At 47.0% G+C, this 24,759-nt stretch overlaps 1 protein-coding gene across 2 annotated transcripts in view; it reads right to left on the reverse strand.

The window, feature by feature from the left end:
* Nucleotides 1–24,759, reverse strand: part of hipk2 (homeodomain interacting protein kinase 2) — a 78,747-nt gene that overhangs the window by 7,988 nt on the left and 46,000 nt on the right. For both annotated transcript variants that reach the window (XM_061075867.1, XM_061075866.1), the window contains exons 3-9: nt 11,647–11,770; nt 10,891–11,010; nt 8,347–8,433; nt 4,809–4,993; nt 4,526–4,688; nt 1,803–2,028; nt 975–1,096 (exon numbers count right to left, since the gene is read on the reverse strand). In XM_061075867.1, coding sequence (XP_060931850.1) covers nt 975–1,096; nt 1,803–2,028; nt 4,526–4,688; nt 4,809–4,993; nt 8,347–8,433; nt 10,891–11,010; nt 11,647–11,770 — 1,027 coding nt within the window. The remainder of the gene's footprint in view (nt 1–974; nt 1,097–1,802; nt 2,029–4,525; nt 4,689–4,808; nt 4,994–8,346; nt 8,434–10,890; nt 11,011–11,646; nt 11,771–24,759) is intronic.

Here is a 24,759-nt window from a genome sequence, read left to right on the forward strand (position 1 = left end):
GTAGCTTGTATTTTTCCCGAGGAAGACAAAGATGTTTACATTTGACCGAGCCATCGTATCAATGGATCTGGGGACGTTGTGAGTTCTCTGGTCGTCATGCAGAGCCTCTGCAGAGCTTCCCCTGACCTTCCAGGATCCTCTGAGGCCTGTAATTTGGAGCGCCTGACTTGGAACCAGCCCTGGAGCTAATCACCATTTGGTATCTGACAGATTAACCCGCCATAGAAATACGGCCATGCACACACACACACACGCACACACACACACACACGCACACACACAGCGCTTGCTTCCCGCCTGCCTACTGCATGATTAACTGGAGATAAGGGAGCACTTCAAACTCCCTGGATTCTCAGGGATATTTAAAGCCCTCATGGAAATTTCCATAGGGAAAAAGACGGTGTGGCGATGGAAGTGGTCGCCAGTGTGCGTGCGTGCAGGGAGAGCGATGCACAGTCACTCCCTGTTACTTCCAACAACTGTATATTAGCAGCTAAAGCTCCGGCTCCACTGGGCAGGCTCCAGTGAAGGCCCACTCTGTGTGAAAGGCTCCAGCCTTCGTGTGCATCAGACCGTGGCAGCCTCAGCCTCCAGGAGAGAGGGTTAGCAGAGAGAGAGAGAGAGAGAGAGAGAGAGAGAGAGAGAGAGAGAGAGAGAGAGAGGGAGAGAGAGAGAGAGAGAGAGAGAGCGAGAGAGAGAGAGAGAGAGAGAGAGAGAGAGAGAGAGAGAGAGAGCAGGGAGCAATGCACAGAAGAGTGCTCAGGAAAAAAAACAGCTGCCAGCAGGAGCAGGGTCACGAACACTGAGTAATTTCCAGCCTCCATCGATAAGATACTATTCTTAGTGAAGGGCTTGTGAAAAAAAAAAAAAGCTTTGTTTGAATGTGAGCGGCTCCAAGTTGCACAGGCAGCGGTTTTGTTAAGACCCACGAAACTCTTTCAGTTTTTCTCCGTGATGCTCGCAAATCGTCCTACCTGTGTGAGCAGCCCAGGTTGGATCTGCAGGGGCTGGGCGCCAGGGGCCTGCGTCACTATGGGAACGGCGTTCTCCATCCGCACAGAGTAACTGGTGTGCTTGGAAGGGGACGCCTGCAGCCCTGTGCACAAATTAAGCACATGCATCCAGGAAGTCAACAAATGTGTACAGCAGTGTCCTCCATATCAACAAACAAGGTCTTGCTGCATCTGCAAACTTCCACATATAACAACATATATACATATAATGAAAACAGATGTCAAAACCCTATGTTCAAATATAGCAATGCTACCGCGAAAAACAAAAACAGTAGTCATGGCAATGGAATAAGAATTGTTAAGGATAATAGAATCAGCCATTCCACAGAAAGACTAAATAAACAGATGCAATAATGCCTTGGAGACCTTCTGTCCTCCCAGTGCTTACACAGAGGAGACAAAAGGGGTGTGAGTAAGCATTTCACAAAGATATTAAATTTCCCTTTCAAATGATGAACTGCCTCATCAACTTATCATTAAATCACTGCTGCTCTCTGTTTTGTCTGGTGAAAGGCTCAAGCTGCAAAACAAAAAAGACAAATGCGAGTAGAAGAGGGACTGTCTGGGCCCAGAGACAGAGCTAAAACAGACCAGTCATATATTTATGGCTTCAGATAAATGCTTAAAACAAAGGCTGCTCTTAGGTTTTAACTCATTTGCAGTTGTGTTTGGTTTCCTCCTCAAATCACAGGCTGTTCTGTTTCATGTCCCCCATGACCTTGTGTTTCTCACAGCTCACCACACGGCTCACTTTGGCTAATGCAAAGTGACTCTTCAGGTCTCTCTTACCTTGGAAGCCAGGTGGGCAGACGATGAGCGCCTGCTGGAAGGGGTCGGGCCGGGCGGCGCAGAGCTGAGGCGCCCCCGGCTGCAGGGGCATGCTCCTCTGGGCCACCGCTGCCATGGAGGCAGCTGCAGGCTGGTAGAGTGCAGATTGGTAGTTTAGTATGGAGACATCGGGACTTGCAAAGGAAAGGGTGGCATTGTTGGTGGAGGAGGGAGCCAGGTTGGCGGCCTAAAGGAATGACGGGACCAAAATAAAAATCATGAGAGTGGAGGTAGTGATGGGAATGACAGGGAAGTGGAAGCACCTCCGAGGAGGGAGAGAGGAATAGCAAGCAGGGTAGGCAACAGCAAAATAACAGAGATACTAAACAACCGCAGGATGGAGAGCAGGGGCATCCATCACTGATGAGAGCCGATGGAAGAACGAGGAAATTGGACGAGTGATTTGAAGACGTCTTAAAATATGCACATTGTTGATTTGATTAATTAGAGGGAGAGAGGGAACGTGAGGAGAGATGCAATCAATGCAACAGTTCTTAGAATAATCAATCATCAATGAGCGAAATGGCACCAGAGCAAATTCAGACAGAGATTTAGATCTTGTTTTGAATCTACGGTGTTTACTGAGCCTTTATTTAAGATTAGAATAATATGCCACTTAACAGGATATGTACACTAAACGTCTATAAAATGACAATATACTGAAGATGAATCTAATGATGCTTAATACGTCTCAGGGCGTGATTTAAAAACCGTTAACAACAGAAACCTTTTCCCCTATTATCACATTTAAATTAGTTTTAAAGACAAGAGGAGCTTGTGTTATGATATCTCACATGTTACAGAACCATGAATCAATATAATGAGCTGCAGCACAATGGGATGTCACAGCTTCACTACCTCACTCCAAATCAATACGACTGACAGGAGTAATATTTCACATCCCTATAATTATGAAAGCTTATGTAAGGTAACTCCAGCATGACCATTAATAAGACATGTGGAATACCGAGACCGCCCAGGAACCTCCCAGAGACAAACAAACGCTTTTCAGAGACCGTTTTTGCTCCGAGAAGTATTTGCTCTGCGAGATGCCGTCTAATTTTAGCCCTTTCATTAAGCGTACATCGGGTTGGAGGGGAAATACGCAGACAGCGCTTTCATTTTTCATTTGCTCTCTTTAGCGTGCTCAATGCACACCAGGGGATGAAACATAATCAATATGGCACTCTGGCATTCATCATAAACAAGTAGAGAAGCAGAGAAATACAAGCGGAAGACGCATTCTGAGCCTCGCAAACCAGTCGAGCTGAATAAATCACAAACTTAAGTCTGTCTATATGCTCAGAGAGCCGGGCGGCGGGAAAGACAAGCCCAGGGAACGCTAATCCATTTAAATCACAGCAAGATGGGAATTTTTTTGCATGCTACACAGCTAGAGTCGGCTCGATACAGCCTGTGATAAAGAACTCTGTTTACTAAGAAAAAAGGGGGTTTGGGTGAGAGGGAGGGAGTCTTTACAAAGCGCACTCCTCGAAAAAGGAGGTAGACAGAAGTCAGCAGTTTCGATTCACCGGCTGAACGTGAGCAAAGCGGCAAAGCACCACAGGCTCAAACCCAGAGAAACGGGAGGAAAGAAGAATACTAAGAAGAGAAAGAGAGGAGGACAGGAGGGAGAGGAAGGGAGACGAGAGGAAGCCTGCTAAAGGGATTCTTAAGGCCTGAAAGCCCCAGAATGCAAGGCAAGCAGGAAGTATGGGCTTGTCATGTGTGTAATCAGCACTTTGTGACAATCCCACAGGACCTGGGGCACAGACAGAAATGCAGGCAGACAGATATAAAGTACGTGCACCGAGGCTGAAAGGAAACGTGCAGACAGACGGGAGGACCGGGGGAGAGAACAGAGAACAAAGGGACACGGGCGGCGAAGGCGTTCAGTCACCGACGCTCGGGTGTTTTTGATTCAGACGACATTTGACGCGTTGTGTTAGCAAACGCATCATTCATATTGTTTCTTAGAGAGGGTGGACTCAGCTCTAATTATCCATCCTGACTAGGGTTGCAAAATTCCGGGAATATTCAAAGTTGGAAACTTTCCATGGGAATTAACGGGAATTAACAAACGCATCATTAGGGCCCGAGCACTGACCTGACAGGTGAGGCCCTATTGAAATTGTAATTTGAGGGCTTTACCATGCTCAAATTACCAAAATTTGCAGAAAGTTAGAAAGTGGTGAAAATGTACGTATTCTGGAGGAATTTTCAATGGGCGTCGCAAAATGGCTCATCGGTGCCCCCCGAGACCCCCGGAACGTGTTCACATTGAAAGATCTTCACAAAAATCGATACACAGGTGTAACATGACAAGAAAAACAAAAAAGTCTTCAGTTGCAATTGGAAAAACGCCACAGGAAGCCTGCTATTTTGCATTAAGTGGCCATTTTGGCCATATTCTACATTTATATTTCATATTGTTTCTTAAAGAGGTTGGACTCAGCCTTAATTATCCATCCTGACACATTCTATCCAGGTTTATTTAATACTTTTACCTCTTAAAGATGTATCTTTTATCGACAGTATGTAATTTACCACGTTCATTTACCTCCTCACTGTGGAAATGCAGTAAACCAAAGCATCTATAATTCACACAGTCGACAGCGAAGGAGTTCATTACCAGTGGCGGCCGCGGAGCAAACTGATGACTGATGGAGTTTGATGTTCTTTACCTGGCTGTGCACAGTGTTCAGCTGGTTGTTGAAGGTCATGGTGAGGTTGGTGGAGGTGCTGGGGGCCACGTGGGTGATGAAGGGCGTCTTGCTCTGGTTGACCGGGTCGTACATGTTGACACGACGCTTACAGATCTCCATGTTTTGGAAGCATGACTTCACGCTGCACGGGGAGAGAGAGAGAGAGAGGAGAAACGGAGAGGGAATGAGCGTCTTGAGTCTAACGACAGATGTTGCCGCCCTGTTTCGAGATGATAATTATGCAAACAACACGAGCCCGTACTGTGTGCTGTGCGGGAAATCGAGGAGGTGCGACATGGTGACGAAGGGGTGGTTGAGCGTTTCGATGGGAGTGATCCTCTTGTCCGCGTCGATGGTCAGCATCTTTGTTAACAGGTCGATGAACTCCCGCCGGTCGGCCTTCTCCGCCAGCATCTCGGTTCCCTCCAGATCCGACGACATGTTCACCTGGACGCACACGGGACAAACACACAAACACGGGATTTCAAGCGGCTGATTGAGTATTCAAGGTCTCCGATGTTTGTGCAGACGACAGAGAGAAATGGCTCCTGCAGCTCGTTCCCATAGAGAGACCTATTAATACTCACAAGGCCTCATCACTTAGGGTGTCAGTTTGTGTGCTGCAGAGCCCGGTGATAACCTTGCACCTTAGTGACATTATAAACATTTGCACTGGTATTCATAGCGCCGCCTGAAATATCTCCTGGCGCCTTCGCTGAGATTTTTATCTGTTTCCAAAGATGTGAAAACAAACAAAAAACACACGACGCCAATAAATGCTGCCATTAGCCGGAGTCGTAAAAAGAAGCCTTTCACGTAGGACACAATTTCCTCAGTGCCTCTGAAAGAGCTGACACGAGACAACTTAACCTAAATCTGATCTGAGGCAGCTCTGGGAAGCCGAAGTGGAATATCACGTTGCTTCAATTCAATTAAAAACTGTAGCTTGGGTTGTGGATAAATATACGAGGGGAAAGAGGCACATATTTGTTTTAATGCAAAAGTACATCGCTGGCAGGAATTGATTCGCTCGGCTAGGGAGCTACCTCCGGGTTCTGGTTTGGCTTTAAGGTTTGTGAAGGAATGCATGTAATGAAGGAAGCAGGACAAGGTCATGATATATCCTGTCTGGGTCTAAGCGAACAAGCAGGTTGTCAGGCGACGCGAGGACAGCGACCGGGGACAGGCAGCCTTGTTTATTGTGACTGCCATGCCGAGGCAGCAGGCCTGTTTTTCATAAGGACGCAGCGCTTATCTGTAGGCCTGCTCCAGGGGCTATCAGATGTGCTGCCCGCCAACGCTGCAAATCTGATTAAATTTGTCTTTCTCCGTGCAGGTTATTCAGGCTCTGTAAACCATTCCTCTCTGCTTGCCATCTCTCCGCTAGCTGCGATAAAGGAATAATCTGCGGAATGAGGCGCGAAATAATCACATTGTCCTCTGCCAGTGGAGGAGATGACTTTGGGAAATGTACACATGCAGAGTTTGGTGGCACATGCAAAGCGGTTTGGGGAGTTGGCCGAAAGGTGCGCCACAATAGTCCGGATAACAGGAAGAGTGAAAAGGGAAGCTCGCTGTCACTGATTTAATTTAAACGTGTGAATTTACTAAAGAGGAACCACATCTTCATGCTCCGGTAACAGAGAGAGGCAACGTTTTCACATTTCCAAACCTTATGAAAAAGGCTGCATATGAAAACGGTCAGCCTTGCGTGTCTTGCATGTCAACTGCTGTTTACAAGCGGAGCAAGGGCAGTGATGGCAGATGTCGAGCGGGGGGGACAGATCGGGCTGCACCTCGGGAGACGCTGGGCCGGCGTCTCCACGGCACAGATCCATCTGTACCAACTTCATCTCCCCGGTAGGAGGATAGAATAGAAGAGAGGAAGAGTGCATTGCTGTAAGTGCGTGTAATGAGGGGACGATAAGGTGAGGGACATGCTGCCCCCCCCCCCTCCTGCCGAGGCTCCACTGCTATCAGCAGAGATATTGAGGGATTGCAGATGAAAGCGAATCCATTTTCGTGCGGTTCCAGTCTGTCTCGCCTCTACCTGCACCGTGGTTCCTGAATTTGCTGTAAGACGTTCTCTGATTTACTCAAATTAGATAAACTTGTGACTAAAGCCTCCCCATATTTCCCACGACTGAGAGGAGGTTCATTATCTCTCCCTGGCACCGAGCCCCCTTCTGTCTTGCAGGGCCTTCAGCTAGATCATCCATTATACACGCGGAGACACATGTCCACAAGGCTGACTTGTTTATACGGTCATAACAGTGAGATGGGGGCAGAACAGGCAGTTTTCTCCCCACATTAGCCCTGTGCTGCTCTGCGGTAGCTCCTCTGTGTTTTTGTCGTCAGCCCGGTGTGTCTGCAGCGGTGAGAGGAAGATGGGACACAGAGCTCGAAGCGTCGGAGACAGAGAGGACCCAGGGGATATCATACCAGTGCAGGTTGGTTTCATTAAACCCTCCGTGAGAGAGTGTGTGTACGGTAACTGTAAATTCAACAAACCCAGGCAGCTTCCTGTCCCGGCCGACAGCATGTTATTCCAGACAGGCATGACAGCTAGCCCAGGGCGCTACTGGACAAGCATAATTGTCTCCATAACTTAAGTAGTTTGGTGTGTTGCATAAATCAACACAGACAGCTTCAGACCGAGGCTGCTGCTGCTGCTGGCTCTGCACCGAGGTGACCGTATTCCAGAAGAAACAATTCACCTGCTTAGCGCTTATCTCCTCGGCGAGTCAGGACGGAGGAGCGCGATGACAACAGAGTCCCTGTCAAGAGATCCTAAAAGGGGGCCTGGGAAAAACATTGTAATTTTCCATCGCTGCTGCCATATCCGCCAGCAGAACCAGTATTTGGCCGAGCGAGGGCGAAACAAAACAACACTCGCTATCGCCTCTCTGTCAGGCACGTCCTATCAAAATGTCAGGGCTGCATGTGAACTTTCCCACCGCGCGTGTATGGGACGAATTCCCACTGAGTCACAGAGGAAAGTCACATCAGATGCGGCCGAGTTCCGTGACAACACTTCTCCATATAGACGTCGGCTATATAAGTCACTTCCTGGGGTTTATGTAAGATCTCCTAAACAGATTCAGGCAGGTGACGTGCAGGCGCTCAACCAGCTGAGTCATGCAAACACAGCGTGGTGCGGGTCGGAAAAACTGGTCGGGACCTTCTGGAATGTATGCACGTATGTGTTTCCTCCTTTGTGTGTGTGTGTGTGTGTGTGTGTGTGTGTGTGTGTGTGTGTGTGTAAGCGATAAACATGTTGTCCTCTTGCCCTGGACTTGCTGACATGCGCCGCAGACGTACAAAGTGAAGACGTAGCCACAACACTCATTCCTGCCTGAATACGAGAGCAAACTGCACTTCTCAAACAAGCTAACCAGCCTCGCCACATGTTCGGGCTCAAGCGTCCGCCTGTGACTTATTACATCGTGGTTAAGTCAGATGAAGAGCAGAGGCGGACCCGAGGAGAGGTTTCGGCGAACAGCTGCTTTCATTTCGCTCGGTAAACCTCTCTATAGCAGCGGAGCCGAGCTGCACCGGCATCTGGAGCCGGAGCCGTGGAAAAAGGATAAATATTTTAAAAAGGATTTCACATATTTGATGGGTAATTCTCGGGGTGTGATGGATCAGACTGGCCTGAGATCTGAGCAGCCCCTCCCCCCCCGTCAGAGGAAGCTTCACGTGCGAGACAGGCGGATGTGATTGAAGAGAGTGTCAAAAAAAATGTATTTTCGTAGGAAGGGAAGAGTCAAGCTTCTGTGATTCTGTTAATAACAGCATACCTGCGCCATATCGTCCAGACAGTTGAAGATGTACTTCCGAGCCTCCTTCGACTTGATCCCCGTTTCGCCCTCGTGGTCCTCTTGAGTCTGTGGGAGACAAGAAGCAGATGTTCATCCCCGAGTCCCATCACACTTCCCCTTCTGGAAACGCACTATTTACATTTGGCTCATTACGGCCTCTTGTTGTTGATGTGCAGCAGGACTCGGCTCGCCCTCTGAGCAACCCTGGGGTCGCACACAAACACTCATCTAGCAGCCAGGGAAGACATGCAGACTGCACGTGGAGACGCACACAGTCTCACACGCTGCGCTACACACAAAGAAAACGTTTTGCACAAGTTCACAGGGCGACGCATTTACATAAAGTATATGGAAATGAAAAAATGCAGGAATGAACGCTTTGTGATCCTTCTCTTTCAAAAGGTGGAACATTTACACAAAACAAATCTGCGTCGACTTCAGAAAACCTCCTGAGTGAACACATGATCGTTTTAATTAGAGTCAGCGAAGCAGTGCAGCTGCTTTTACATGGAAACACATGGCAAGGTCAGAGTGAAGCTGAGCAATCACTCTCCAGATAAAACCTGGTCAGGACCGAGCCTTGATGTTTGACTTTCCACCTGAAAATCAAGATGAGTTACATCAGTGGTGAGTTCAAACTAATTATCAGGGCCGATTTACTTCTCTTTCAATTCCTTTAGATTTCTTGAGTACGTTTTCTCTAAGCAATCTGTGATTTGACAGTATGATTCTTATTTACTTTTAAGCACTAGACAATGGGGAGAAGCCGATCCATACACCACTAGATATAATAAAGTCATATTTCCGAAAACAATGAACATCATGTGCCATCAAATTGTATTTCAGCAGAAGCATTACTACAAACCCGATGGCGCAGTATTAAAGTCATATTAACTACATTAGTTCACTTGTCCACAGGCTGATAAGTCTTCATAACTGTGTCTCAGTTCGGAGGCGGCGTCCTTCAGAAGACACATTTGTTGACCAATTACGTGACAGCGGGCGTGATAGACTGTCCCAATTCGAAGGTTCCTCCGAGTGCAGCAGACAAATGTGTCCTTCCACCCCCCCGAGCAACGGAGGCTCTACCAGGTGGATCCGTCCCAGGTGGATCCGTCCCAACCCATGAGTCATTCCACTGTTTTTCAAAGAGGTAATGGCGTCGAAAAGCTAAGCTGAAAAAGTCAGAAGGATTTATCCCCTACTAATAATCTATCTGTCTTTCAACACTATCTATTTTTATCTGACAACAATGTGTTTCCAAAAGGCCTCAGGAGCCCACATGCCTTAGATTCACTGAGGATTGAGAAATTCTTAATCGAAGCAAGCACGTGAAAACCTGTTTACCTGACACCTGCTAAAAGCCTGTGGGCAGCAGACTTGAAAGAATGTTCACTATGCTCTTAATATGTCTTCATTTCACTATCACCACCTTCAGCTGATGTCAGTGGGGTATGTTCATGGCCCTTATAAGAAACTCCTAGATGTAGTCTTCATAACAAAGAGATCAGTCCAGTGCAGAGACACATCGTCGTACCCTGCAGAGATGGATCAGCATTTTGCAATTTGACACAGTCGAGAAGTTGGCGCGCAAATTCGCAGCGTGACACACACAGTTTTAGTTAATCAGGGTAAAAAAAAGACCTCCTCATTGGGTGGCCTACATAAAGGGACGGTGGCGGGGGGTAAGAAAAGACTCTGAGCTGGATTCACCAGGCTGGTTTTCCATTTGCCAAATCCTCTCGCACTGATCCATTCTGCTCTGATTATCCTCGTGCTTTGTTTATATCCAGGAATACGTCCGTCTGTGGCTCACACAGTTTCTGGAATATTAACGTCCGCTTTTGACCTTCGTCCTGCAAAGATGTCTCTGTCTGAGAGATACGTTCGTAAAATAATTCATTTTATATATTTCATAAATTACATAAGCATGTGAGTTCAAACTGTCATTTAAATTGATTTAAAGTGTAATAAATAAGAGGTTAAAAGTGTTAACATAGAATGCTGTTCAATAAGGTTAATTTGATGTGTAATGTAAGTAGTCAAAGTACACAGAGGCTATGTATGTAAGCTTTGCATTATGGGATAAAGCTAACATGGATGTAGAGAGAACACATCTGATCCTTGAATAACCATATTCTGTACGGTAACTGTATTTCATTGTTTGTGGGAAATACTTGCTTAAGTAACATTTTGATATTAAATTAAATTTCGTAACATATCTGTTGTGCTGACATGTTTATCAACGAACATTAACGTGAGAGACTTTCCGAGAAACTATGAAGAGATGTGTGTGTGAAACCTTTGTTCTTTTATCTTTCTACTTTTCACAGAGTCTAATGAGGAAAACGGAGTGAGAGGAAAAATAAATCTTCAAAAGACTTCTGTGCGTTTCGGGGCCATTATCTCATTGAACCGGTGCAGCAACAGAAGATGTTTCTCTTGATGCCTCCGGCTGGGAGTCTATGTGGGCGTGTGTGTGTGTGTGTGTGTGTGGATGCATTTGTGTCGTTCCAGCTGTACCTTGAGTCTCCAGAGGGGGTAGGTGGAGTCGGGGTCTCTGTTGAAGAACCTGGTGGTCTTTGTCCCTGCACTCAACAGATACTCTGCAGGCAGACCCTGCGTCTGGGAGATGTACCGGATCTGCAAGACAGACGATGAAAAATGCAGTTAACATCACATGCATGACTGAACCTTGTTTTGCATTTAATTGGAGAGAACTGTGGGTCTAAAACTTTAAGAAGGATGTTCTTTTGGCAGTTTGAAAATCTGGGCTGACATTAACTAAATCCGAACGTATCTGGCTGAGATATGCACAGCACCCAAACACGACCTCCGCTCAAGAGCTGAAGATTGATTTGAGACACTTTGCTAAGTTTTCAGACCTGTGAAAAAAAAGAAAGAGGCTCAGACGTTGCTTGTTCAGTGATGGAGCACAACTCGCTGAAGGTTTCCCCACTGAGCTTCGTCTGACTGATGGAGAGTGGGGAACACGCGATGTCTTGCTCTGGAGCACAGGGGCTGCGCTAATTGGACAAGTGGCTCGGTGGCATCTGTTCAGATAAACAGGGAGGGCTGCGCAGGAATCATCAGGGGCTGTCAGGGGGATTAGAGAAGCAGCCCAACCTCACGAGCACACACTCAGTGAGAGAGCCGGAAAAAACACACACACACAAACACAAGTAAACATGAGCTGCACGGCAGCACAGATTCACGGGTATGGCTAGAACCCCCCAACATGAGTCGCTCAGGAGCCGGGAGACGGCAATCATGTGTTACCTGATCGAACTCCGAGGCTCCAGGGTAGAGGGGCCATCCCAGGAAGAGCTCAGCTATCACGCAGCCCAGGGACCACATGTCGATGGCCTCACAGAACGGCAGGCCCAGGATGATCTCTGGAGCTCTGTGGAGAGAGAGAAAGAGAGACAGCGTTGTTTAGTCCCAAACCGAGCAGAGCTGGTGCTTTAGTGAAACACTGCGTTGACTGACAAGGACACGAAATGTAACGTGAGAGTAGGATCAACTCAGAAGAGGAAGTTGTCTCCGCCAAATATGAGCGAGCTACTATCGCCACATTCCCAGAGCCAATACGATTTAATCACACAAACACACAACAAATTAGGTGCACTCCTTTTTTTTCCCTGCTGTTGTCGCACAGACCACAGTTCCGCAGCAAAACAAATGACTGAATTAATTTGCTGCCGCTGAAGGCTCTCATGTCGGCAGTTTCAGAGGTGGCACTTTGCAGAAAACCGATTAGCTCCTGTTTATAAAGCCTGTTCAAGGCGGGAATGCTGGCCCCTTTATTCCACTGAATGAAAGGTGCAAACAAGGCTCCGTGGCGGGAGCGACACAAACACTGTTGTGCTACATGTGAAGCCCTTGATTCTTTGCTTTAGAAGTCACGCGTAGAGGCAGCCAAAGCCGGCAGAATGACGGGGGTCTCCTGAACAGCCATATATGTATAAAAGGTAGAAATGTACGTGCTACTGTGTTTCACGAGCCACAGCCTCGGAGCCATGTGGAAGCAATTATGCCGTGAAAAGTAAAACCAACAGAAACATTCTCTTGAGAACTCAATGAGCTTCATCTGGGCTTTTTAATAGGCTCCGTTTGAGGTAATAATGCCTGAGCTTGATTCCCAGACACACACATGCAGTGATAGACCCCTTCTATGGTTGGAAGAGCTTAACGTCTATGATTTGATGAAAGAGAGGAAATGTTGTTTCAGTGATTTGAACAGCACAGCATTCCCCGGCAATTCCCAAATTTCACTCAGCACATTTTGTGTCCTGTCAGAAAGACTAATACACTTCTTGTGAACTCGAGTCTCTGATGGGATTTAAAATAACCAGGAACACAAAAACTGCTCACTTTACAATCCAAACCAGTGTCAAGAGGCCGTCATCACTATAATCTTTAAGTTCCTGCCAAGATCTACTTACTTTTCCTCTAAAAAAAAAAACGTATTCTCCGCAAAGTGAAACAGGCAAAGCTCTCGCTCTATCTGTAGCTTCAATCGAGACTCAATTGATAAAAGCAAAATCCTCCTCTATCAGTTAATTACATATTAGCGGCATGACACACCGATCACAGAAGCTTAGGGCTGATCTGGGAAAGTTTCGTGTTCACAGTCGAGTTCACGATGCTGATACTGTCGCCATGGTAACAAGGCCAGCCCGCCCCCTGCTAAGCCGTGGCGAGTCTCTGGCAGAGCCGTTCGGTGGCAGGGGGAGAAACAAGGGGGCCTGGCCTCGGGCCTGCTGGAACTGTAGGTACCAGGGAAACAGACAATGAGGACAACAGCACAGGTGGGGGGGGGGGGGGAGTGATGTTATGGGTGTTTAACAGCCTGCAGGGGGCGATGTTTGAGCAGTCTGAGGGAAGCTGGAGGAGAAGAAAAAGCCCACACCTCAGCATTTAAAAGCAAATTTCTAACTGTAGCCCACTGCCCTCATATTCCTGATTCACTGTTTGCAGACGCTGGGTGAAATCCAAAGTGGGCAGAGGCGATTCCTGGTGCCCTGAGATATGGTTGACATATAGAAGCAGAAGACGGCAGCAGGATAGACGATTAGGGGAAATAAAAAACAGAACAAGAAGAAGAGACCGAGAGACGGGGGGGGGTTCACGAGAGGGCAGAGACAGGAATAAAGCAAATGCCGGGGAGCGCCTGTCACAGACGCTGGTTATTGGGGTCTCGAGGGCAGCCGGGGAACAGACACCTAGACAACACTCTAGCAACAGTATCTTAGGGCACCACCAATACAAAGACACCTTCACACACAATGAGCCGCAGCGTCTATCATGGCTCTGCCAAAGAAGCTTTGAGGAGCCTGTGAGGAGGAGATAGCAGAGGGAGCAGCGAGGTCTACTGAAGGAAGGGAGGAGGGGAGATGGACAACAGGAGGGACGGAGTCAGCATATACATCCTCTCACAGCCTGTCAGGCAGAGGGAACAATACCAGCTGCACACCTCAGGTACACCAACACATAGATAAGCCAAAACATCAAGAAAGTCATAAAAAAAATGCTCTTCCAGTGTCTCTCTCACAGTTTGACGGAGACATGCTGCTTTCAGACGTGTCCTGGAGTCCAGATAAACTCCTGAAATTATTCAGCGAGGCCGTCTGTGAGAACGAAAACTTCCGAGTCAGTTACTGGGGCCTTTCCCTGGGTTTTTCCCACCAGCCCCTTACAGTAAAAACTCAGGAGATTGTGCAAGTGAGCCCATGTGAGAAAACAGCAGGATTATGTCCAGAGAATTCAACTTGTGTCATACTCGTTGAAAACGTTGAAGATATCAAAAAGGAAGGACAACAAGATCCAAGAGCTTTGCGTGATAAGGGCCTCCTGCATGCTCTGCCCGGGCACAACCCCTCACCTGAATGCTCCAGGGATGTTCCTGTTGTCAAGAGACTCTCTTGACCCAATTCATCCAGACATTTTCCCCCCTGAGTTCATGTTCGAAAACGTCTCTGATGAAGAATTCAAGAGCACATGTTCACACACACACTTAACCATCCTATTATCCAGCGTTGCTTTGAAGTCGAGGCCAATTTAGAGTCTTCAGAAACTGAAGTTAAATCGCTAAAACACTTTGTTTCCTGAACAAATTCCCAATTTGCAGAAGTTAGTGAGGATTATGTTCTTCTTCAAGTTGATAACAGCTTGATATCTTCATCACAGCAAGTGTTTTTACCTTTGCAAAATTTTCAGGATAAAATCAAACCTGTACACTACAGCAGCATTTTATCATCTGCAAAGGAATCACACATTCTTATAAAAAAAACAAGGTACAAACCCTCTTATTTGCATAAGTGTGAGCTCTGCAACACCTTATTTGACTTTAAAAAACCCTAAATATGGATGAGTCATTGCAAGTGGCAGAAAGAAGAGGCTGCTTTCACAACATGAGGCTTCTTTTTGACTCAGCGGCATGAGGAACTTCTCCCCATCAAAATGCATTATGGAAACGAAAAGCTGCAGTAAACACTTTCATCAGATGCTCTTCTAGAATCACCGCAACTCCAACGGACACATGCCAGCCACAGGACCTTCAACCCTCCTTTCTTTAAACCCAGACACCTTCCAACATCAATCACTCAAATAAAAGAAGAGCTAAGGTGCAGCTGATGCAGCTTGATGTCTTATAAAGGTAGTGACATCAGCAAAACCTACTTTCATTAGAGCACAATTAGCGCACCAGGTGTTCATCTTTAGAACAACATCCATTCATGTGTGTCTGTAGCTGTGCAACCACATGTACTTTGCCCTAGTCTGTGATGGAGAGATTTGCTGGTGTTGATGTTATGCTTGGATCCATTTCTGCCTGAACCTTCCTGGGTTATGCTCCAGTGCTCTACTTAGGCTGTTCTCATGGCTCCTCTCAACCAGGGCTCCTCCGGTGTAGCGAAAGGCAGAGAGAGAGAGAGAGAGAGAGAAAGCCAGAGAGCCAGAGAGCGAAGGAAGGGAGGACGGAAGAAAGAGGGAGTAACATCGTTGCTCGTGATATGAAACCACAAATGCAAATGTGCCCCTACCAGCACACCGCTGCCATGGCATGCAAAGCGCCCCACAGCTGCTGCTGATGCAGGTCTTTCACTGGCAGTGATGAACAGCGCACGCATCTGCACAGCTCAGAACCCTCGCTCCCTTCCTGTTCCCCCCCCCCTTTCCTTCCGAAAGTAGCAGAGCACAAGAAACCGACACTTTATTGCAGATATGAGATTAATCCTTAATCTCTTATTAAGTAAAAGCAGCGTATGATATAAATCTGGGAAACAAAGGCTTGACCAAAGTGCCTCAATATATAAAGGTACAAAAGAATATTTTATTTTAGTTTCCAGAGGCTTAAAGACTGGAAAACAACACTTTTAAAACCAGGTGAGCCCCAGAATCGAGGGACTTGGATGCAGCACCTGAGCGTGCAACATTCAGCAGACACTGCCAAGTTGTGACCCTTTAGGCCGCCTCCCACCTCAGCCATCTCCAGCTGGCAGGACCATAGATATATATAAAGACTAGATGTCTCGTCTGCATTGCAGGCCAACCGAGTCGAACGTCCGCACATGGCGGCCATCTTGCCAGAGGTTGCTCGATCACCCATAACATTGTGTTGGTAGCGATAAATAACCATAACTTGCTCAATTTTCAACCGATTTTTAAACGGTTTGGTTTGTTATAAATGTCAAGTGTAGATATGACACTGCATACTTATGAATAATTCTGTTTTTTTCTAAAAAATGCAATAATTTATGCAGTGTCATAACTACATCTCTGACGTTTATAACAAATCAAATCGGTTGAAAATTGAGCAAGTTATGGTTATTTAAAAAGAAAGTACCACTACAACACAATGTTATGGGTGAGCGAGCAACCTTTGGCAAGATGGCCGCCATGTGCGGACGTCTGACTCCGTCGAACGAGACATCTAGTCTTTATATATATCTATGGGCAGGACCACCACAGACACTGCCACTCGGAGGGTGGAGGTGCAAACCACACAGTACATATGGAGTGCAAAACACTGGCTGGCCAAAGGCTTTTTCAACTGGAAAAGAGGCCTCAGTGTTTCGGGCTCGAGGCTCCGACAGCACTGGCCCCTGATAAAAGAAAGAGGGAGGACGGGATGGAGAGGGAACGAGAGAGTGTCTGCATACTGACATCCTCCCAGCTGGCCCTGGTCACTGATGAGCCCCGGTCCCCTCGGGAGCCCGAGATGGCACGGCTCATGAATGGAGTCTTTCTTCTGCCACCCCAGCCCACCCTTACACCTCAGACCCTTCACCCACCCCCCACCCCCCTTCTGCCCGGCTCGGCCAGGACCCTGCACCTCACCCTCCTCTGACACCTTCCCCCCCCCCCCCCCCCCCCTTGCGACCCCTCTGCCAGCAAAACCAACTTTGAAACCGCCAAAACTGGGGCGCAGAGGCCAAGCAACAGCGCTCTCCTCCTCCCTGCCCGCCTCGCCGTCCTCTGCTCTGTTGAACCGTGCCTGCCAGCCCACACACACACACACACACACGCATAAACACACACATGCAGATGCACTCACAGAGACACACACGCAGCTGACATCACAGGCTGTGTGCATGTCAGGATGTATCTATCAGGCTGACCTTCCCTTAGCTCGGCTCCAGACGGGAGACTGATGGATCCCTGGAACCCCCTCAGCATGCGCACAACACACACAGACACAGACACACAGATAAAAACACACACACACACACACACACACACAAACACACACACGGTCCTGTCTCCATGACTTCAGAGGATATTACATTTACTGGCAGTAATTCCGCATAGACTTAGTGTAACCTCAACCATAACTACTACACGCCTCACTCTAATCCTAACCATAACTTCACCTTGAAATGTAACGATTTACATTATGGGCTTTGTCCCCATTATTTATGAGGACAACGTCCCCATAAGGAAGACAAGTCTCCCTGATGTGAGTGTGTAAAGAGATTAAGGTCCACACAACACGAGAACTACCTCGACCACACACACACAGACACACACCAACCCATTTAAAAGACTTCATCATTGCTCCTTGTGTATGTATTACACTATGTATAATTCATAAGGGGAGGCAGGCAGTTATAAGCAAAGAGCAGCATGAATACTGGAGGTAACTAAGATCTTATACTGGCTGTTTTGAAAGCCCTGGCTGGGAAGAGAGATAGCTGTCCGCTGCGAACAGGAAAAAGCACTTCATAAGAAAAGGGTCTGCCATTAACTTTTTTTCCCTTTTCCTCCCGTCTCCTCGCCTCTTCCGCTCTCTCCATCCCACGCTTTGCCCTTGCCTAATGTAAAAGGCTCGGGCTGGTAGCGTGAATGACTCCCCCCCCCCCCCCCCCCCCCCGGGGTATTTCATCTACATATTCATTCCCTCAAAGGTTCCTCCGCAGCCTCTTTGAAGATGCACCATAGAGGAGCACTTTTCTAGATATATTGCATGGTGGTCGGTGACTGTGAAATCAATGTGGGGGGGGGTACGTACCCTGCAGCCCACCTGTGGCTGGCAGGAATCCATCCCACCACAGGACACACACACACACACACACTCGTAGACATCGTAAACCACTCCACCTGATCTTGTTCTGTCAGAACAGCCATGAGATGCAGCAATCATGTGATCTCTTAAATTTAGAGCGTGGGTGTTCCAGGTGGTTGAGGGGTTGAGGAGGGGGGGGGGGACGTCTTGACAGGCAAGGCAAACTTTTACACAGAGTCCTTGAGAAATGTTGTCTCGCTCGCTAAGCTGTAGCGACATTAGTGCTCAAGGTCCTGAAAACAGGCCTCCCTCTCTCTTTTTTCCCCTCTCTAAGAAAATAAAAAACGCACAGGGAAAGCGCTGACGAGGCTGCCGCTGCTTTTTCCAGATCAAGTATTAAAATTCTCTGTGCGTCTGCCGATGCAAAAAACATGAATGAAAATCTACGGAAAAGAGAGAGGGAGAGAGCAAGGATTGTTTCATAAAAAGGTAGGAAGCAACATTCAGAGAAGGAGCTGGTGAAAGACTCATGAGGCTGCAGAAAGCAATATGGCAACATTAGCAATTCAGCTGTTGAGGAGTTGTGATTAACTCCAATGCATCATAGGTGACATGGATGCCAGATGTGTGTGCACCACAAACAGAATATATTAAGATGGATGACACGCCACCACTACAGAGCGGCATGGGACACATTTTATTATCCGAACACGAGTGGCACTGTTTTCTTTTTGTCCTGACCAAACACGATAATGTTTTGCCGATAACAGATGCAGCGAAAGGAACCAAGCCATTGTGACCAAACCCAAACATCATTAAAAATTTCTGTCCTAGCTATCTGGTTTCCGATAACGTCTTTTGGAGCCAGAGTCTGCCCAGTAGCGATGGAGCCATGGTATTAAGGTCCCACTGATACACATGCTCAACTAACTAATTAGCTCAAAGCTGAAACCATAACGAAAAACAAACACTTTGTTTCCTGAACAAATCCCAATTTGCCGAAGTAAGTGAGGATTATGTTCTTCTTCAAGTTGATAACAGATTCAGGCAGAAGTGTGACATCTCCATCACAGCAAGTGTTTTTGATAAATTCCTACCTGTACACTACAGCAGCATTTCATCATCTGCATAGGAATCACACATTCTTATAAAAAACAGAGTGCACACCCTCTTATTAGGGTAAGTGTGAGCTCTGAAACCAGATAACGTTTTTGCCGATAACAGATGCAGCGAAAGGAATCAAATTGATAGCCCAACAAATGTGACCAAACCCAAACATCATTTAAACATTTGTGTCCTACCCATCCAGTTTCCAATAACGTCTTTTGGAGCCAGAGTCTGCCCAGTAGCGATGGAGCCATGGTATTAAGGTCCCACTGATTCACATGCTCAACTAACTAATCTGCTCAAAGCTGAAATCATAACGAAAAACCAAACTTACTGGGAAAACAAGGTAATGTGAACATACATTTGTGTGATAATGGCAGACAACATATCTGAGAAAAATGTCTTTGACTTTTTAGATCGGTCCATGTCCAATCCACTAACATTGAGAAGGTAGGGTTTCTGACCTATACTGCAGCCAGCCACCAGGGGGCCATTGAGATGCTTTGGCTTCACTCTATGGGAGTTGTCACCTTGTGCATTTCTCTTTACAATCTATGGTGGACGCTCACGTCGATCCAACACAATCTGAAATGCGGTTTGGCTCAGGAACCTCTGAAAACTGACGCACATTACGTGTGTACCTTCAGAGGTGCACACTGTTCCCTCTGCCAGTTTCACTATCTCTAATTTACCCCCCGCTCTCCTCTCTGAAGCGTTTTATATAACGTCCGTGGGCAGAGAGCCACCCCTGTCACCGTGGCACACAGGGCACATGGCGTCCTGCACAGTCAATATTAGCTCACAGGATACGTTGCATTCTCACATGGCATCACCTGATGTCCTCACACACACGGGCTGTTTTTCAAATGACTGAGTTCACAGCGGCGTTAGATAACGTATCATATTTACTGTTGGGTAACGTAGAACATCAAACATACATTTTACTGCCCTGGCAATACATTTGCTGCCATGGTACATTTCTCTCGCCCCCCCCCCCTGCCAGCCAGCCCCTTGGACAAGCAGTTTATCACCTTTTCCCACTCTCTCTTTTCCTTCTCCCCCTGCTCGCAAAAGCTTCCATTAGCAATGCTAACATCTACAAAAACCAAACAATGACCGCGCAGCTTAAGTGCAGCTCAGTTGCTCATTTGGACATGTGTGCCGGGCTTCATCGCCCCCGGTTGGTAAGTACCTCTTTCCTGTGGTTATTATTATTATGATCCAGCATGTGGCTGATCCTATCACCGACACATCTCATCTTGTTTCCACCTGCAGCCAACAGGGTCTCCCCGGCTCCCCTGCACTATACCTCTGTACCCCCAACCCCCTCCACCTTGTCCAGGGGTCAAAGGGATAGACCTCCTTCGACGAGGATGGACTTGCGTACCGTGCTGTGAAAGGATCCGGTCCAGTCTACATCCAGGACATGGTCAAACTTTACACCCCAGGCCGTTCACTCCGCTCTGCTTCGGCCAATCGGCTCGTTGCTCCTTCACTGTGAGCTAAACACTCATCAAAATCACGACTGTTTGCTGTCCTAGCTCCTAAACGGTGGAATGAGCTCCCCATCGACATCAGACAGTTTACACATCTTCCGCCGAAAAATAAAAACACACCTCTTCAGACTATAACTTGAATAAAAAAAAATAAAAAAAATTACTAACAATTTTTGAAACTAACAATTTAGTAGCACTTAAATGGCACTTAGTTATAGCATTTTGTAGTTTTGCTTTATTTTTGAAGAATTTGTACTTTATTGATTCTTGTTGTACTTGGTTTGTACCCTCGGGGTTGAATGCACTTATTGTAAGTCGCTTTGGATAAAAGCGTCAGCTAAATAAAATGTAATGTAATGTAATGAGAAGAGGGAGCAACAACAGAAGTAGATGAGGGAGGCAAAGAAAGAGAGGGATGGGATGGGAACAACAATGGAAGAAGGATTGCCCTCACATACACACATATGGAGCATTTTGCCTCTTCTCTCAAAGGAGGGAGTGCCGGGAAGGATTTGCAATCGGCGAATGACGGGTATCTGCCATTCAGTGACAGTTTCTGCACAACAGCAGCCTGAAGAGAAGATGTAGGGGAGGGGGGACGCCGAGAGGGAGCCTCCAGTCTCTGCAGCCCTATTAGGGGAGTGGACTGACAGCCAGACAGTTTTAGGCCAGTTTGCCAACCACTGGCCAGACTCCGACCCGACCCTGAGGCATGTGCTGCTCTGCCTGGTCAGACTCGAGTCTCCGCGAAAATCCGACTTCAGCAGAATCTCCCAAAATAATAACTCGAACCTGGGTGATTAATATCGCACCCTGGCAGTAAAAAAAACAGTCAATCTTACATGAGAAGTCAGACACAAGTAAGTTTCTTGGAAAGTATGAAATCGCCCCAGCAAACCTTTTTTTTAGAATGATGCCATGGTGAGCTCATACTGGGTGAGACACTCTCCTCTCTCAACAGGCCCAGGGGAAATATGTGGGTCAAACAGAAAGCTAGCTAAGGGTGGGTGAAGCCAAACTAAAGGCAGAGACGCAGACAGACGATAACACATTCGAACATGCAGTCGCTCAGTCGACCAGCTTAACTAGCTGGCAGAGCCCGTCACCGCGGCTGAGACGCTCACCAGAAGAGACAGGGAGGCAGCGAGACGCACACGGTGCAGACGGGCGCCGGCGCTCGGTCAGGCGGAGGAGATCGTGTCTGCTCGTGGCAGAGGGGATGCTGCAACCCAAAGCTTTGATGACTCGGGCAAATCCGAGTCTACGAGGGATTCAGTGAGCTGCTCTTCATCTGAGACTGACGTGCAATCAAAATAAAAAACAAAAGCCCAGGCCAGAATATCATAGTATTCAGCTTTTAGGGCTGAAAAGCTCAGCATGGCAGTTATGCAGCGTGTCCAACAATCCCAATGTCATCTGCCATCTTAACTATCTGTCTCCCTGTCTGTCTCATGTGTGGTGTGTCTCTGTTTTATTCAGTATGGTTGTTAGTCATTATTGTCGTCTTCCTTCCAGCTATTGCTGTAGCCCGATAAAGTCCGGAGCAAGAAACTCCGAGGCGACGCATCAATACTTCCCGTTCTGTTGATTCGGGGCGACTGAGGCTCAGATCAAGTGATGGCGGCGGCGGGGGGAGAAAGAGGGGGGGCACGGGGCAATGTGGTCGCCGAGCTGAGGCGTACACACTAGATATGTGGTAAAACAACAGACGCCAAAAAGTCCATTTGAAATGCAACGCTTCGGAATATATATCTAGGAGCCACGGGGGCGCCGTCCGACCGTCGTAATGACACATACGTCTCGCCGCCACTCACTACGCACAAACACACACACACACACACACACACACACACACAATACACGTGTGCTCACACAGTTTCAATCATAAACGCTGCTCTGGTTGACTAGTTCCTTATTTCTGGGGCAAGTGAAAGAGCACATGGGGGAGACATTTGCACTGACATACATTACATGCACTACATTTCTCTTCCCACCCCCCACCCCTCTCTCTCTCTATCACCATCCCTTGTTTGACTACCCTCTTCCTTCCTCCCACCCAGTCGGGCAGTAATACCATCTCCTGCCTAATCAAATTCTGCTGTGTTTGTGTGACATGAGTCCTTGGTGCCCAAGGCTGCGCCGCCTCCTGACGAGCTCCAGGGCCGAGGAGAGAGAGCTGTAACCAAACCTCACCACGCAAGTCCGGTAGAGCATATCCCCGGCTCGCTCTAAACATTTTACACGGGGAGAGAGACCTCCTGGATGTGATTCCCCAGGCTTCTCTCTGTCTGTCTGATTTTGTTGTGTACGTGTGTGTGTCTGTATGTGTGTGTGTGTGTGTGTTTCAGTGCGTCCCTGCAGGCTCATGGTTAATTAGAGAGTAAATAGGATAGACTGACTGAGGCTGATCCAGATTGTCTCCCAGATGTGGTCGGTTTTATGCAGAGACCCCCCTACCCCCCCGCCGCCACTATTAAATTCATACATGCATTGGGCATGAAAGCACACAGACACACACACCTCACACACACACACATACAAACACAAACACACACACACAGTTGCGTCCCCATGAATTTAGAAGACATGCATTGATGTGTTTTCCTTCCCTGGAGACTGACCCTAACCTAAACCTTTACCTTAACCCTAACCCTAACCCTAACCCTAACCCTAACCTTAACCTTAACCTTAACCTTAACCTGACTTCATGACAAAATGTAATGATTTACGTTGTGGCAAATTGCTTTCTGCCCTCAAAAGGACACTTCCCCATATTGGGACCATATATTCAGATAGCTCTACATTTTGTGTGTTCCTTCCCAGGAGATTCATTCTAAACTCAACCCCTATTTACTATAAATATTTTTCTGACTGTAACCTGAACCTTCCCCTAAACATAACCCGACCCTGATCTTAAAACATGACTTCACTGTTAAACATGATGATTTACGTTATGGCGACTTGCTTTCTGCCCCATAAGGAAGACGAGACCCCTATAATGTGACTATGTAAACAGATCCAGGGTCCCCATAATGTGTAATACCCTGACCACACACAGGCTGCTTTGGAGTAGTCCATTTTGCTAAAAAAAACAGACCAGTTTTCTTCTCATGACCCGATTCAGAACTGATCTGATTTCTTCTCTTTCACATTTGGACAGTCAGGATTCGTAATAAACAACAATCATAATAAACTTACATTTCAACATCATTATAACAACTGAATACAGATATAAAGGTTACTTCAAGCCTCTGACTGTGGAATGGACACAATCACTTTTTTTAATCTCCACATATATACGATTTCTAACCGTAACCCAAACCTTAACCTTGATATGATGATTTATTTTATGGCGACTTGACACAAAGAAGTCCCCATAATGTGACTTTGTAAATAGACTTAGGTTCCTATAACATATGTGATACCTTGACCACACACACACAGACACACACAGACACACACATGTCCCTAACAGTGCCCTTCGGGAAAGGTGAAGCCGGTCATGACTCTTCCCTCCTCAGACCCTTGCACTCTATCTGCCCCAGCGTGCGCTCAGTCACGCTGCATTCTTCCCCCGACAACAATTAGAAATGTCATCACGTAGAGGAACAACAGCAGGATTAATAAGGCTTTGTGGAGGAATTTGGACAAAACACGCCAGTCTTCCTTTTCCAACACAAACGAAAGGAGACGTGGTTGCGTGATGTGTATTTTTCTTTTCTTGTAAATAAGGGTTACAGTTTCTTGTGTCATCATCACGCTTGCACACGACAAAACGGTGTCATGAAGGGGACAGATTGCTTTTGTGTGTCTCAAAGCTTAAGCCTTTTAATACACAGCTTAAGCCGAGAATCTACCACTGGTAATTAAATGTTCTCACACTAATTTGTGGATATGTGCATGGATTTCTAAACAAAAGATGCTTCTGGTGTTAATTCAATATACGCAAATAGCATTGATGGTTCTCCTTCAAAACTACCAGCAAATCTCCGACTGAGCCACAAAATGAAATTTAGCTTTTAATCTTTGTTTCGTTTGTGTTGTTTGTGTTTCCAAGGTGAAATGCAGTGTGAATGCGTTTCTTACAGCAGGCGCTAATATAAAAAGGCTTCTTCAAAAACAACCCGTCACATTGACAGGTAATTAATTTGTCCAAGGAACGGTGCCCTGCAGTCATTTGTATGTATAGTCACAGTTAATCACCTCCCAGTGACAATACCCCTGTTCGGTGTTTCCTTCCCTCTGTCACACAGAGAGATAATTCTCCCTCACCCCCCCCCCCGC

The sequence above is a fragment of the Limanda limanda genome, chromosome 8, assembly GCF_963576545.1.
Source record: "Limanda limanda chromosome 8, fLimLim1.1, whole genome shotgun sequence".
Classification (NCBI taxonomy): domain Eukaryota; kingdom Metazoa; phylum Chordata; class Actinopteri; order Pleuronectiformes; family Pleuronectidae; genus Limanda; species Limanda limanda.